The sequence below is a fragment of the Heterodontus francisci genome, unplaced genomic scaffold (assembly GCF_036365525.1).
Source record: "Heterodontus francisci isolate sHetFra1 unplaced genomic scaffold, sHetFra1.hap1 HAP1_SCAFFOLD_52, whole genome shotgun sequence".
NCBI lineage: Eukaryota > Metazoa > Chordata > Chondrichthyes > Heterodontiformes > Heterodontidae > Heterodontus > Heterodontus francisci.
The window spans coordinates 7,175,141-7,191,933 of NW_027141175.1; the positions used below are offsets into that span (position 1 = coordinate 7,175,141).

General features: G+C 43.8%; 1 protein-coding gene across 1 annotated transcript; it reads left to right on the plus strand.

Moving 5' to 3' along the window:
* The first annotated feature begins 486 nt into the window (after nt 1–486).
* On the plus strand, nt 487–14,216 carry LOC137362405 (neuropeptides capa receptor-like). Its single transcript, XM_068026809.1, has 6 exons — nt 487–713; nt 1,004–1,073; nt 5,666–5,815; nt 6,634–6,709; nt 7,055–7,186; nt 13,315–14,216. The coding sequence occupies exons 1-6, from the start codon at nt 487–489 to the stop codon at nt 14,214–14,216; spliced, it is 1,557 nt and encodes a 518-aa protein (XP_067882910.1).
* The last annotated feature ends 2,577 nt before the right edge of the window (nt 14,217–16,793 follow it).

The window sequence follows — 16,793 nt, forward strand, 5'->3', positions numbered from 1 at the left end:
GTTGTGCAACCACAGCTAAGTCCGTGAAACCACGGACAGCTCAACTGCACAGTACAGGAGGAAGAGGAGTGGAAAAGTGAAGGTGGTGGGGGATTCAATAATTAGGTGAACAGACAGTCATGTCTGCGACCATGGATGTGACGCCAGGATGGTATGTTACCTCCCTGGTGACAGGGTCAAGGATATCACTGTGCAACTGCAGGGTGGGTGAACAGCCAGAGCTCATGGACCGCATCTCTACTAAAGACAGGTAGAAAGAGGGATGAAGACTTGGAAACAGATTGTAGGGAGATAGGAAAGAGATTAAAAAGCAAGACTTCAAAAGGAGTAAGTTAATGATTACTCCCAGTGCTACATGCTAGTGAGTACAGAAATAGGAGTGTGGAGCAAATGAAGGCGTGGCTGGAAAGATGTTGCAGGTGGGAGGACATTAGATTCTTGAGGCATCAGTACTCGTTCTGGGCAGGTGGAAACTCGACAAGAAGCATGGATTATACCTTAGCAGGACCGAGACAAATAACCTCGCAGGACGATTTGTTGGTGATGCTGGCGAGGTTTGAAACTAGCTTGGCAGAGGATGGGAACCTGAGAGGGATTTCAGACAGGAGAAAATCAAAGCTGGTTATGGTAGTAACAAAGGAAGTAAGCGAAAGTGGAAAGCAGCAGCAGAAACAAAGGCCAGCATTAGATCGGGTCAACATACGGGGGAACAAGTAAATAAAGGCCAAATGTAAGGCACTCCATCGACTGAATGTAGCATTCGCATTAAGGCAGAATCGATGAATTGATGGAACATTAATAAACTCGGTTGATTTTTAACGGACACGTGGCTGCAGCTGACCAAAGCTGGGAACTGAAATTTCAAGGGTATTCATCATTTAGGAAAGATAGGAAAAAGGAAAAGGATGTGGGGTAGCATTGGTAACGAAGGATGATTTGCTGCATTAGTTCAATTCTGCAATGCATAATCACAAATAACTCTTTTTAATCACTTAATTGAAAGTCCGCAGTTAAAGAAGCAACCATATCCCACAATGAAGAAGAGCAGCCTTGAGAGAGATATTCCACACTTGGTATTTAATTACTGAATGACCAAAGTTAAAGGGGACAGCCACAATCCACAGTGAAGTAGAGCAGCCCTGAGGGAAACATCCACACATTGGGAGTTAAATTGCTGAATGGTCACAGTCGAGTGAAGGACATCACTGAAACAACATGTGACTAGAGATATGATGGATGATTTTTGGAAGAACAACCTCATTACTAGGAGAATAGGCTTCCAATTTCTATGAGTTAATAGATGTGATTAGAATAGCCCAGTCTTAGCAGTTTTCCAGTTCAACTTCAGAAACATATGTATTTTATTACAATAAGGACTGAACTCGATGTTGTAATCTGTTTGTTCAAATTAAAAATAAAAGTTGCAATTTCAATTTCCACGTGGAGATCCCAAAGGGTATAAATTATAGGCTCTGGGAACGTATCACCTCAGAGTTTAATACAGAGAGATTGCCTGCAGTGCAAAGGGACAGATCATTGCATACAGAAAATGCTTGAAACACTGATCAGTATCAGCAAAATATATTACCTTATCCTTGCCATCATTGGTGCTCCTGGTAAGTGATTATAACCATTGAAGTTGTGTAAAACTGTCTGTGAGCTTGTTTATATTTCTTCTCTGATAAAGAATGTTACTTGGTGATTTAGTGGGCAGCGATATACAGACAACCGATCACTGATATCATTTACTTATGTCAAATATCCAGCATTATCGCTGCGGTTTTATTGCATTCCATTTACTGATAATAAACCTCTGATTGTAACTGATAGGCTCTCTGAATTGTCAAGTTATTGCATTCAGAGGAAAATCGTGTAATGTGAACTTAGATATCACTGAAGCCAAATCTTTAAAAGAAGGTATTATTGGGACTATCTGTCAATGTAGAATTGTACTGAGTGTGGGTCACTAACTGGAGTGAAACATCTGACTCCAGTGGTCATGTACTATTGGGAGTATCTGTCATTGTGGAATTGTGCGGAGTGTTGCTCATGAACTGGAGTGGGACACCTGATCCCAGTGAACATGTTTTACTGTAATGAAAGCAATTTTCCAATCCGTTTCTATTTTGAAATCTTTGTTTCAGATGATAGATCTCTCTATTGAGATGCCTTTGGGTCTTACGAATTGATTGCCAAGCGGAAGATGTTTACTGAGGTCTTCTAATCCATGTATAAATTTAAATGTATTGATATTTCTCTGTTTCCTTTTGAACTGTTCCGACTGAAACAGATGCTAACTATTTACCGACAATTAAACCGCAGGACAGCACTGATACAGTATTCTAATACTGTAATAATGAATTATTCATAAACTGAGTATAGTTACTGTAAACAATATTTATTTTAATGCTGATTAATCCCTTCACCCCACATAGTCCTGCGAAGCTGTGGTTCACGTGTGCTGAAACCAATTACCTATTAATGGCACAGGATAAATATTGGGCTGTGTTTGTTGAATCGTCCACTGATGTAACAGATTAAGATTTGACGGATCAGTTCATGTCTCAGGTTCAGAATCTCAACAGATGTAACCTATGCCAATCTATGTCCTTGGCTCAGTGAGTTGTGTCCCTGTGAGGAGACGCCTATAGCTAATGAAATATATATACGGTTTTCATATTACAGAGATCAGAGCACGGGAGGGAAATATTAACTTTTTTTTTATTCATTCACGGGATGTGGGCGCCGCTGGCCAGGCCAGCATTTATTGCCCATCCCTAATTTCCCTTGAGAAGGTGGTGGTGAGCTGCCTTCTTGAACCACTGCTGTCCAGGTGGGGTAGGTACACCCACAGTGCTGTTAGGAAGGGAGTTCCAGGATTTTGACCCAGCGACAGTGAAGGAACGGCGATACAGTTCCAAGTCAGGATGGTGTGTGACTTGGACGGGAGCTTGCAGATGGTGGTGTTCCCATGTATTTGCCGACCTTGTCCTTCTAGTTGGTCGAGGTCACGGGTTTGGAAGGTGCTGTCTAAGGAGCCTTGGTGCATTGCTGCAGTGCATCTTGTAGATGGTACACACTGCTGCCAATGTGTGTCGGTGGTGGAGGGAGTGAATGTTTGTAGATGGGGTGCCAATCAAGCCGGCTGTTTTGTCCTGGATGGTGTCTAGCTTTGTGAGTGTTGTTGGAACTGCACCCACCCAAGCAAGTGGAGAGTATTCCATCACACTCCTGACGTGTGCCTGGTAGATGGTGGAAAGGCTTTGGGGAGTCAGGATGTCAGTTACTCGCCTCAGGAATCCTAGCCTCTGACCTGCTCTTGGAGCCACGGTATTGATATGGCGACTCCAGTTCAGTTTTCGGTCAATGGTAGCCCCGAGGATAGGATGTTGATCGTGGGGGATTCCGCGATGGTAATGCCGTTGAATGTCAAGGGTAATGGTTAGATTCTCTCTTGTTGGAGATGGTCATTGCCTGGCACTTGTGTGGCGCGAATGTTACTTGCCACTTATCAGCCCAAGCCTGGATATTGTCCAGTATTCGCTGCATTTCTACACAGACTGCTTCAGTATCTGAGGAGTTGCGAATGGTGCTGAACATTGAGCAATCATCAGCGAATATCCCCACTTCTGACCTTATGATTGAAGGAATGTCATTGATGAAGCAGCTGAAGATGGTTGGCCCTAGGACACTACCCTGAGGTACTCCTGCAGCAATGTCCTGGAGCTCAGATTATTGACCTCCAACAACCACAACCATCTTCCTTTGCGCCAGGTATGACTCCAGCCAGCAGAGGGTTTTCCCCCTGATTCCCATTGACCTCAGTTTTGCTAGGGCTCCTTGATGCCACACTCGGTCAAATGCTGCCTTGATGTCAAGGGCAGTCACTCTCACCTCACCTCTTGAGTTCAGCTCTTTTGTCCATGTTTGAACCAAGGCTTTAATGAGGTCAGGAGCTGAATGGCCCTGGCGGAACCCAAATTGAGCATCACTGAGCAGGTTGTTGCTAAGCTAGTGCCGCTTGATGGCACTGTTGATGACACCTTCCATCACTTTACTGATGATTGAGAGGAGGCTAATGGGGCGGTAGTTCTCCGGGATGGATTTGTCCTGCTTTCTGTGTACAGGACATACCTGGGCAATTTTCCACATTGCAGCGTAGATGCCAGTGTTGTAGCTCTGCTGGAACAGCTTGGCTCGGGGCGCGGCAAGTTCTGGAGCACAGGTCTTCAGTACTATTGCCAGAATGTTGTCAGGCCCCATAGCTTTTGCAGTATCCAGTGCCTTCAGTCGTTTCTTGATATTACGTGGAGTAAATCGAATTGGCTGAAGTTTGGCATCTGTGATGCTGAGGACTTCAGGAGGAGGCCGAGATGGATCATCAACTCGGCACTTCTGGCTGAAGATTGTTGCAAATGCTTCAGCCTTATCTTTCACACTGATGTGCTGGGCTCTCCCATCATTGAGGATGGGGATATTTGTGGATCCACATCCTCCAGTTCGTTGTTTAATTGTCCACCACCATTCACGGCTGGATGTGGCAGGACTGCAGAGCTTAGATCTGATCCGTTGGTTATGGAATCGCTTAGCTCTGTCTATCACATGCTGCTTACGCAGTTTGGCATGCAAGTAGTCCTGGGTTGTAGCTTCACCAGGTTGACACCTCCTGGTGCTGCTCCTGGCATGCCCTCCTGCACTCTTCATTGAACCAGGGTTGGTCTCCTGGCTTGATGGTAATGGTAGAGTGGGGGATATGCCGGCCCATGAGGATACAGGTTGTGGTTGAGTACAATTCTGCTGCTGCTGATGGCCCACAGCGCCTCATGGATGCCCAGTTTTGCATTGCTAGATCCGATCGAAATCGATCCCATTCAGCACAGTGATAGTGCCGCACAACACGATGGATGGTATCCTCAATGTGAAGGTGGGACTTCGTCTCCACAAGGACTGTGCGGTTGTCACTCCTACCAATACTGTCATGGACTTAGTAAAATATGAATGGTGAAATAAGCAGTTCACTTCTCTCAGCTCTGGTATCATCCTGTTAAAAATAATTGCACCATCTCGAGTGCATCAGTATCCTTTTTGTAACATGGGGACTAGAACTACACACAGTACGCCAAGTCTTGTAAAACCATGTTTCTATTTTAGTATAAAATCAGCTCTTTGTTTTTTTTTTCAATTCCTATCCTCTGGTATTGAACTCCTGTGATTTTTTGTATTTTACGGGCCTGTTAACATGTGCTGCTACTTTAAATGATTTGAGAATCTGTCCCCTGAACCTATTTTCACCTTTGACCCCATTCAGTCTCTTGTCGTCCAAGGATTATTTGAGATGCTTATTTTTCAGAACAAAATTAAGCAGCGCACACTTAGCAAACCTCAAAATAATTTGGCATTTAAATGCCCTTTGTGCAACTTTATCAAGTCTTATTAATATTGTTTTCACGTATTTGGTTGCATTCTTACTCGGTATTAACTGTACTCTGAATTTGAACTTGGCTGCAAAGTGTGAAATTGTGCTTCTACTTCCCACATCCATATGGTTTATCTAAATGGTGAAGGACAGTATTCGCAGTGCTGACCTTTGTGGAAAACACTTCCCAACTTCTGCCAATCTGACAAAATACCTTTCACCCTTATTCCCTGTTTTCTGTTTTTGTAGTCGGATTGTTGTCCATTCTGCTACTTGTCCCCTAAATTCACTTGCTCTGTGATTCGTCATCAGTCTGATACATGGTCCCTTATTGAAGACCTTACATCAACTGTATTACATGTATCTAAGCTTTCTGACATTATTCAAAAATCCAATAAGGTATGACCTTCATTTTGGAATATGTGCTGAATACTCTTCATTATTCAGGTGTTTCCAGATGTTTATCCATTACATCTCAGAAAAGGGAATCCAGTAACTTCTGTGCCGTCAACGCTAACTGAGATATAGCTATTTGGACATGTTCTGCCTTACGTGTAAAATACAACAACCACATTAACTGTCCGTCAGTCCTCTGAGACTATTTCCTTACCTGATGATTATTAATGAACCGATAATAATGCCTCTTGTGCTTCTTCCCTATCTTTTTAATATGTGCGGTCACAATGAATCCGAACCATAGACTTTAACCACTCTTAGTTAACTTATCAAATATTTACAACTTTCTACCTTAAATGTTGCGGGATTTATTTTATTGGAATTTATTCATTATTATTGGACAGTAATTTCTTCCCCTCAACGACCTCTCTTCCCCTTCTTCAGGCTCTGAATCCTCATTCCCTGGCTCATGTTGCCCTGACTGTCCCAAAACACATGGCACTTCCTATCTTCTAAGCTCGCAGATGTGTTTCAGAAATCCATTTACATGTTTGTCCATGTCAGTTTGTCCTCTCTGCTCCAAAGCCCAGTAAATGCGAGCTATCTTTAAGCTCAGTGGATGGGATCATTCTGACAGATGCGATGGGCTGGGTCATGTGCAGGAGGCAGGATTCCCGGAGTAGGCCTGAAATGTCATCCCCTCCCCTCTCCCCACCGCCACCCTCAGGACAGACCCAGCTGTCTTTTCGGGTGAAAGTTTAACGAGACGGGATCCCCATCCCATTAAAGACTTTATTGGGCCGTTGGTTGCACAATCACAGGGCCAGCAGCTCAGCAGTAACGGCAGTACCACTGGGAGCGGTGGCCACTGCCGGTACGAGGAACAGAAGAGAAGCAGTAGGCCATTCAGCCCTTCAAGCTTTCTCCACCATTCAGGACGATCATGGCTGATCAGTCACTTCAATGCATTTTTACACACTATCCCGATATCTCCTTATGTCATTCGTATTTAGAAATCCCGCAATTTCTGCTTTAAATATACTCAATGACTAAGCTTCCACAGCCCTCTGAGGCAGGGAATTCCAAAGATTCACAACCTTCTGAGGAAAGGAATTGCTCCTCAACTCTCTCCTAAATGGTTTCCTTCTTTTTTTAAAATTGGGTCTCCTGGTTCTAGACTCCCCACCCAAGGGAACAATCTTACTTGCAACTACCCTGTCTGTCCCTTTATGTATTTTTTAGGTTTGACTGAGATCACCTCTCATTCTTCGAAACTCGAGAGAATACTCGCCCAGGTTCTGCAATTACTCATCATCGGACATTCCCGCCATCCTGGGAACAAGTCTGATGAACATTCGTTGCACTCCCTCTGTGGCAATAAGATCCATCCTGGGGAAAGGGGACCAAAACTGCACACAATAATCTTGTTGCGGTCTAACCAAGGTTCTGTACAATTGAAGCAAGACTTCACAATTCCTGCACTCAAATCCTCTTGTGATAAAGGCTAACATACCATTCGCCTTCTTAATTGCGTGCTGCACCTGCATGTTAGCTTTCAGTGACTTATTGACAAAGATATGGAGGTCCCTTTGTACGTCTGCACTTTCTAATCTCTTGCCATTTAAGATATACTTTGCACATCTGCTGCTCTTGCCAAAATGGATAACCTCACAATTTTCCACGTTATATTCTATCTGACACTTCCTTGACCACTCAGTCGGTCTGATCAAATCCCCTTGAAGCGAATTTGCATATTCCTCACAACACACATTTACACCTAGTTTTGTGTCATCCGCCAACTTGAAAATATTACATTTGGCCCCCACATCCAAATCATTAATGTATCTTGTGAACAGCTAAGGCCCTTGTACTGATCCCTGTGGTACCTCACTATTTGCAGCCTGCCAATGGGAGCCTGCTAATGCCAATGACACGTTTATTCCTACTCTCTGTTTTCAGCCTGCTAACCAATCCTTAATCCATGTCAGTATATTGCCTCCTATCCCACGTGCTTTAATTTTGCTATCAATCTGCTGTGGGTGACGTTTTCAAAAGCCTTCGGAAAATCCAAGTACAACAGGTCCACCGACTCCCCTTTCTCAATTTTGCTGGTAAAATGCTCAAAAAGCTCCAACAGGTTCGTCAAATATGAATTCCCATTCATGAAACCATGTTGACTGTGTCCAAGCAGATCATTATTATCCAAGTATCCATTTATCACATCCTGTACAATAGATCTTTATATTTTCCCTACTACTGATGTAAGGCTAACAGGTCTGCAGTTCCCTGTTTTCTGTCTCCCTCCCTTCGAAAATAGTGGTGTGACATTTGCTACCTTCAAATCTGCAGGAACCTTCAGCCCCATTCATTTCTCCAATACAGCCATCATCATCACACTAATGTCCATCATATCTCCTTTCTCCCGAGTCCCTTGGATCTCTAATGTTGGGAGATTTCTTGTATCTTCCTCAGTGAAGAAAGGCACAAAGAAGTCATTTAGCTTCTCTGCAATGTCTTTGTTCCAATTATAAATTTTGTTGACACTGCCTGTAATGGACCCACATTTGACTGAGACAAACATTTCCTTTTTATGGACATACAGAAGCTTTTGCAGTGCGCTATTTTGCCTGTTTTCTGGTTATTACATTCCTATTCTGTTCTCTCTTTCTTTATCATGTTTTGGTGCTGCTTTAATGTATTCTCAAATCTTCCCATTCCACTGGTTTACTACTATTTCAGGCAACTTTATTGGCATTTCATTTTAATCTTCTGCAATCCTTAACTTCCTTTGTTAGCCACTGTTGACTGCCTTTACTTTTAGTTTGTTTGTACCTTGAAGGAATGTACAGTTGCTGTAAACTATGAAATTATTTTTTGAAGACTTTCCATTGCGTCTGTACCGTCAGACCTTTTAATGTATTTTCCCAATCCACCGCAGCCAATTTGCCCCTCATACCTTCATAATTTCCTTTGTTCAAAATTAACACCCTGGCTTCAGGTTGAACTACCTCACTTTCAAACATAACGTAAAATGCTATCAGAAATGGTCACTCATCCTGGAAGCATCTTTGCCAACAAGATTATTAATTATCCCTTTCTCATTACCTAATACTGGATCTAAAATAGCCTGTTATCTACTCTGTTCCCCAACATATTGCTCCAGAAAACCGTTCGTAACAGTCCAACGACTCCTCCTCCACAGCATCAGTGCTCATTAGATTATCCCTGTCGATCTGCAGATTGAAGTCAACTATAATCACTGTATTACCCATTCTACATGTTTATAATCTCCTGATTAATGCCATGCCCCACACTTTCACTACTGCTTGTTGGCCTATAAGCAACTGCTACCAATGTTTGCTGCCCCTTGCTGTTTCGTAGCTCCACCCAAGCACCACATTTTCTTTTTATGATATGAGATCATCCCTTAGTAATATACTAATCCCATCCCACATTATCAGCGCTAAACCATCTCCTTTTCCTGCGTTCCTTTCCTTTCCAAATGTTCCTGGTCTTGGTCACCCTATAGCCACGTTTAAGTAATGACAATTAGATCATACCCATTTACCTCTATCTGTGCCTTTAAATAACCTACCTTGTTTCGAATTCTGAGTGCATTCAGGTAGAGCACACTTAACCTTGGCTTCTTAATATTATTCTGCATTCTAAACCTAGTTGAGGCTTGCCTTTGTGTCGCCTACCTTCTACTGTTGCTGTCTACATTTCTCCCTCCTGTTTTAAGCTCGACTTCCTTCCAATTTGAGCTATGCCTCCGCTTCCCATCCCACTGACAAGATAGTTTAAACCCTCCCCAGCAGTACTGTCCAATCTCCCTGTGAGGATATTAGTTCCAGTCCTGTGAAGCTATAGCCCCGTTAATAGGCCACTCAAGGACCTCAGTTGGCCTCTGGGCGTGAAGGCATCATTTGGCCTATCCAGCTCCTGGGAGAATCAAAACCTGCAATCCTGATGTCAGACTCTGTGGGAAATGATTCTGCCTCGATTATCCAAGCCCCAACAACAAAACCCGACTTCGGGAGGAGAACAGGCCCCAGCACAATGAGCCCGATTCCCAGCTAGTTTCCTTCCACCATCTTTTGCTGGTCGATACCGAGCGACCCATTTGAAATTGATTAGTTTTGTGTCATTCGCTCACCATTTCCACTGGAATTTCACTCGTTGTCAGTGACTCTGGCCTGGGAATCAAAACCAGCCCCGTTTTGTGATCCTGACTCCTGTGCAGGAACCCTGTTGTAAATTATAGGTGTATGGACCTCGGGTGTAAACAATGGGATATTACACACTCACATAATGTCTCTGGAAGACTGTATTGTTCAGCTGTTCTTTACTTGCTTTGAATACGGGGACCATTCTTTGTTCGCTTCCTTCACATTCTTTCCCGATAGTTTGCTGACTGTGCTGCTGACCTTTACTTCTTCTGCCTTGAACTGGAAAATTTCATCAACATTTTCTCTCAATCCCATCCGTCCCTGAGCTTCCCATGGCCGACTCTGACAGTTCCCTTTCCTTCCTCGACCATACTGCCTCTATTTCATGGATGGACTATCCACGAATATCTACTATAATCCCACTAACTCCCACAGCTCCCTTGATTACCTTTCCGCGCACCCCACTTCCTAGAAAGACTCTGTGCCATTCTCATGTTTCTCCATCTCTATTTCATCTGTTCCGATGATGTTACCTTTCACACCAATGCTTCAGAAATGTCGTTATTATTCATCATCCAAGAATTACCCTCCACTGTGTTTAACAGGATCTTTCATCGGGGCTGTCCTGTTTTTCGTGTTCCTGCCTTCACCCAGTCCCCTTCCAGCCAAAACAGTCATAATGTTCCCCTTGTCCTCAGTTTCCAGCCCACTCGCCTCCACAATGAACACACCATCCTCCTACATTTCCACCATATCCGGTTAAGTCCAGCACTAAACATATATTTGTCTCCTTTTCTACTGCCCTGTTCCCTGCACCCTGGTCCACTCCTCAATTACCCACAATATCAGATAATTTTCCCTATCACATTCCCATGCAAGGGCAGGAGTGGCAACACTCCATTTTACCTTAATAAAGGCAAAATACTGCGGATGCTGGAAATCTGAAACAAAAACAAGAAATGCTGGAATCACTCAGCAGGTCTGGCAGCATCTGTGGAAAGAGAAGCAGAGTTAACGTTTCGGGTCAGCGACCCTTCTTCGGAACTCCATTTTACCTGCTTCCTTCCCTGTATCCAAGGCCCCAAACAATCCTTCCAGGTGAAACAATTAGCTCTACTCCTTCCCATTTAGTAATAGTATTCAGTACACATGGTGAAATATTCCGGACATTGGGACAGGAGCAAATGCAGATTGGGTGATTGCATTGCTTGACTCCTCCGTTCATTCTGCAAGCATAACCCTGAGCTACCATTCACTTATCATTTTAATTCTAAATTCTACTCCACTCTGACATCTCTGTCGCTGACCCCCTATCCTCTTCCATTGCAGCTTAATTTCTAATAGGTGTTTTATTGCATCTCGGGTTCATCACGGAGATTAAAATATTCAGATAATAAACATTTCTTCCACTTTCACGGACAGCCTGTGCTGTTACTGGGGAATGGTTACACCAGAGTCAGTCAGGATGGAGGTGGTGTAGGGATTCCCTATTAATACACAGCTGGTGGGTTTACCCACCATTCTGTGTCACTTTTCCTGGCTCTTCTTTGCCAGATTGTCCAGGTTCCTCCCTCCTTCTGTAAACTGCTGCAACCATTTAAACCACCCACTTTTTAATCCTCTCCTTTTTCTTTGGCACATTCGCCATAATTTTGTTTATCTTTGTATCATTCCAGCCCTCCAAATCATCATAGACCTTCCCCGTTGTTATTTCCTCTCCCACACCCGGCTTTTCACAGAATCTATCATTGCTTTAAAACTGTTAATCTCGAATATCGCCCAGTACTGGAGAAAGCCTATCAGATTGAATCGTTAACTCCCTTGCTATATCCACAGATGTTGTCTGCCCTGCTGAGTGTTTTCTTTAATTCTTCCACGGGATGTGTGTGCTGCTGGTAAGGCCAGCATTGGTTGGTCATCCCTTATTTCCCTCGACAACTGAGTTATTTGCCAGACCAGTTCAGAGGGCAGCTAAGAGTCAACCACATTGCACTTGGACTGGAGTCATATGTAGTCCAGACCAAGTAAGGATGGCATATTTCGTTCCCTAAAGGACATTAGTGAAGCCGATAATTTTTGACAATAAAAATGCTAGTATCACCATTACTGAGACTAACTTTCAATTCCTGCTTTTTGTTGATGTGCTGACTTTATGAATTAAATTGAATTTGAATTCCACCAACTGCCATGGTGGAATTTGAATCCGTGTCCCCGAGACATTTGCCTGGTCCTCTTGATTACTAGCTTAGTGGCACTACAACAATTTTCAACTTCAACATTGTCCTATTTTCAATCAGATTTACAGAAGTGTCAATATTTTGTTTTTACATTGGTCTGTATATTAACGGGTGAGTGACATAGGTGAGGATAGCTGTTCCAGAGTTTTAACTGCATACACTAACTTTTTAATCGTTGACAGATTGCCGCCTGATGTCACACTAACAGGCTTTGCTTCTAATTGCGCAGGAAGGAGTGTCGACTAGATCTTAGGACCAGGTTTGTCCAAATACTGACCCCGGGGTATGAGAGGAGGTGCCTGACATTGGGGTCTCCAAAGGCTAACTCTAGAGAGGGAGAGAGTCTTGAAATGTCCGATCACTGGGTTGCAAATCCTGAAAACAGGGGAAGGGACTCCTATCCTGAAGTGTGATCTCAGGCCAGGGAAGGATGTGTCCTGGAGAGTATGTTATCCAAGAGACGACGGATGGTCTGATCAAGGGGGAGTGGTCCAATCCTGGAGGGAAGTCTGATCCTGGAAGGGCGGGTCTAATTCCGGGGGTGGGGTCTAATCTCACCGTTCGGGGTCTAGTTCTGGTGGGGGATGGTTAGAATGGCCAAACCCAGCTTTCTTTGTACATGGCGTTCCACGTGCAAACGTTCCCTAAGATAACAGGGAAAGTGGGTAGGCCAGAGTTAAACCTGTCAAACACATAAAATCAGAAATTTCCAGCATCAGTAAAATATTCCAATTGCCAACCTGCCTCCTTGGAACGTAAGTCTGCCCGTCCCCTGTCACAGCTCCATTAAAACCAGAAATGGACGGGTCAGAGATGGGTTGTGCTCGGAATTGAGATTTTTAAAATGTTAAGCTCTGGCACGCCAGCAACTCACCTATTTGCACCGAGAAAACTGCGGCTGTGATTCTAGCAACAACCTGCATTCTGCTCTGTTCACAAAACATCCCCTTCTACTTTATGCTTGGACGTATATGGATAATGGACAACGTGCCATAGTCTTGTGTTATAAAAGCAAGTTATTATAAAATCCTGTCCTTACTGTCTGTGCAATGTTGATCATTAATTTCCAATCATTATTCCCCTTTCTCTCTTCCAGTTAATTTAGTGGCGATTGTAATCCTGGCTCGGGGAAAATGCGGCCTCTCCACCTGCACAACTCGTTACCTGGTGGCTATGGCAATGGCAGATCTACTGGTCATTATCACTGAGGTCATACTGTTGAGGATCTGTACTTATTATTTCCCAGGTTCTTTCCTGAAAATCACCCCTATCTGTAGTGTTAACATTGTTCTGGTCTGTGCAGCCACAGACTGTTCTGTCTGGTTCACCGTCACTTTCATCTTTGATCGATTTGTGGCCATTTGTTGCCATAAGCTGAAAACAAAATATTGCACCGAGAAAACTGCGGCTGTGGTTCTAGCAACAACTTGCATTCTGCTCTGTTCACAAAACATTCCCTACTACTTTATGCTTGAACCTATATGGATAATGGACAACGTACCGTGGTTTTGTATTATAAAAGTAAGCTATTATACTGATAATGGATGGGTGGGATTTGACTGGTTTAATAAGCTTTTAACCCCATTGCTCCCATTCGCTTTAATTCTGTTGCTCAACGCTCTGACAGTCAGACACATTTTAGTGGCCAGTCGAGTCCGCCAGGGTCTGAGGGGTCAAAACAAGAGAGAGAATCGCAGTGACCCGGAGATGGAGAACAGAAGGAAGTCTGTGATTTTACTCTTCTCCATATCAGGCAGCTTCATACTTCTATGGTTGGTGCATGTTATACATTTCTTATATTATAACATCACAGTATCTGATCCCAGGGATTACGACAGTTCTGAATCTATATTTCGACAAGTCGGATGGATGTTGCGGATTTTAAGTTGCTGCACAAACACATTTATTTATGGGGTGACTCAGTCCAAGTTCAGAGAGCAGTTCAAGAGCACGGTAAAATATCCAGTTACATCAATTATTCAACTAATGAATAAATAATACAACTGAGTGCAGTCCAAGGCGGGTCCAAGTATTTCCAGTACATGACAGTAATATTTATCCACATTGGGAAAGAGGTGACTGACAGCGGGTTGTCGCACAATACATTGGTGGGTTGGGGTCATGAAGAAACACTCGCCAAAGAGCAGTGCAGCAGCAGAGAAGAGATGACAGAGAGCTCGATGACTGAAAAACCACTGGTGTTGGGGTTGTCACACGCACCAAAGAGCAGCTGGGCAGCGTGCCAGAAGTGAACAGTTAGATACCGGAAATACACTGACCGGGTTTGGCAAGGTGGATGGTTGCACATGGCAAACAACAGTGTGCTGGTGTGCAAGAATTGACCTTTGGAGGACCGGACAGAAAAGGGGTAAGATAGATAGTCAGAGTTCACTCTGTAGAATATGAAGAGAAATAGCAATCACAGTCACCCCTCAACCGCCACGAGTTCTATTCTCAGTTCATCAGTGCTACTCAGTGAACAAAACTTGGTCGGAGACCAGCAAAATGATGCAGATGGTGGAAAGCTTTTTGTGTCAGTCATTATTATGAATATTATTTGTTCTTATTTTGTAGACACTTTATTGATTCCGACTCCCTTACATTCCCCCCAAGCTGGTCACTGCTCCATATCTCTCCCCACCATCCCACCCCCCACCCCACCCCCTCTCTCTCTCTCTATCTCTCTCTCTCTCTCTCTCTATCACCGAGTCAGACTGTGGTGTTGTTTGGAGCGTTATTGGGAAATACTCAAGGTGCCATAATTATAGGAGTGCAGAATCTCGGAGTGTGGTAGTGGCTGGAGGAGTTTTCATAGATAGGCAGGGTGCAGGTCTCGAGTAGGAAACAGAGATAGGTATGGTTGCAGGGTTTGTAAATATTAAAGGAATAGGAAGATTTGTAGGGTCTTGAGGAAGTTAGATAGATTGGGCGAGTGGGAGGTTTGGAGGATTTGACCGAGGTAAGGAGGGTTGTACTGGCTTGAGGTGGTTGCGGAGATAGGGTGAGTTGCAGGGCTGGAGGAGGATACAGGGATAGGGCGGGTTGTAGGGCTGGAGGAGGTTTCAACAATAGCGACTGAAATAGGGGTTGCAGGAGGTGATACAGTTGGGGAGTATTGCTGGGGCTTGTGTAGGATACAGACATGGGAGGGGTGTGGAGCCTGAGGAGGTTGCAGAGATGGCGATGAGGTCATGGAAGGATCTGAACTCAAGGATGAATTTTTTTAAGATCATGTTGTTGGACCAGGGTCGAATGTCGGTCAGCAAACACGGGGTAGATGGGTGAACGGAACCCAGTCCGAGTTAACAGATGGGACAGCAGGTAGTTGGATGAACTGTACTTTATGGAGAGAGGAAATAGGGAGGCCAGTAAAGAGAGTATTTGATTTATCAAGTTTTAGATAACAAAGTCATGGCTGATGGTTTCCACCACAGATGAGCTGATCAATGGAGAATATGGACATTATTCACCTACCCGCTCACATTCAGTGGCAATATTAGATTGAGATCGCACATTAACCCATTCATAAACCATACTTCCTTACTCACAGATCATAAGTATATACTGCAGTGTCATTCGCCACTCTATGAAAGAATAAATCTGTTTCCAAAATGTTTTCTGTATGGATTGATTCACAGCATGTTCTTCCCATTAGCAACACAAGAATTAATTGCCGATCCTTAATTGCCCCTTGAGAAGACGATTCCCGGCCTTCTGTCTCGAACTAGCTGCTCTTCCCCCGGCAATGGAGCTCCCACAGTTGCTACTATTGAGTGAGTTACAGGATCTGGCTCAGTTGTACAGCCTTCCATGGAGAATAGCCTGCCAACAAACTCTGCCTTTTTTTTCTCAGGTGAAGACTGGGCCACTTGGATGAGGGAATCTAAGGAATTGCCAGAAAGAAACGTAACATAATTTCTTTCATAACTATTTTAAACAAATAAAACAATCTGCTTGCTGCAGCTAGAAAGCCACAAACTCCTCCTGGCGCTGTTGGAGATGACGGATAACTTTGGCCCATCCCTGTCTCTTCCCGGATTGTCTTTGCCAGCAATAAAGGCCGTGGCCTGCCGTGCTGTCCGTCAGCGGCCGCCATTTTTGTGTGAGGCAAAGACAAAAAAAAACAACAAATGAGCTTCAAATGGGCCAGATTAAAATATTGACCATTCCCAATGAATGAAAGAAAACTGAAAGTTTTTAAACGAATAATATTTTTAGGAGTCACATGGGTTAAAACATTTACCCCCAAGCCCCGCTCAATATGACATACACACAAGTACAAACACGCAGCCACATTCATCAACTAAAAGCAAAATACTGCGGATGCTTGAAATCTGAAATAAAAACAAGAAATGCTGGAACCACTCAGCAGGTCTGGCAGCATCTGTGGAAAAAGAAGCAGAGTTAACGTTACGGGTCAGTGACCCTACATTCATAAACAACATCTCAAACACCATACACACACTGATTAAAACTCACCATGTCATTCTCACGAGCAATTAGACACGGGCAATAAATGCTGGCCTAGCTAGCCACGCCCACAGCCAATTGAGGAATAAAATCAAAGCACACTCA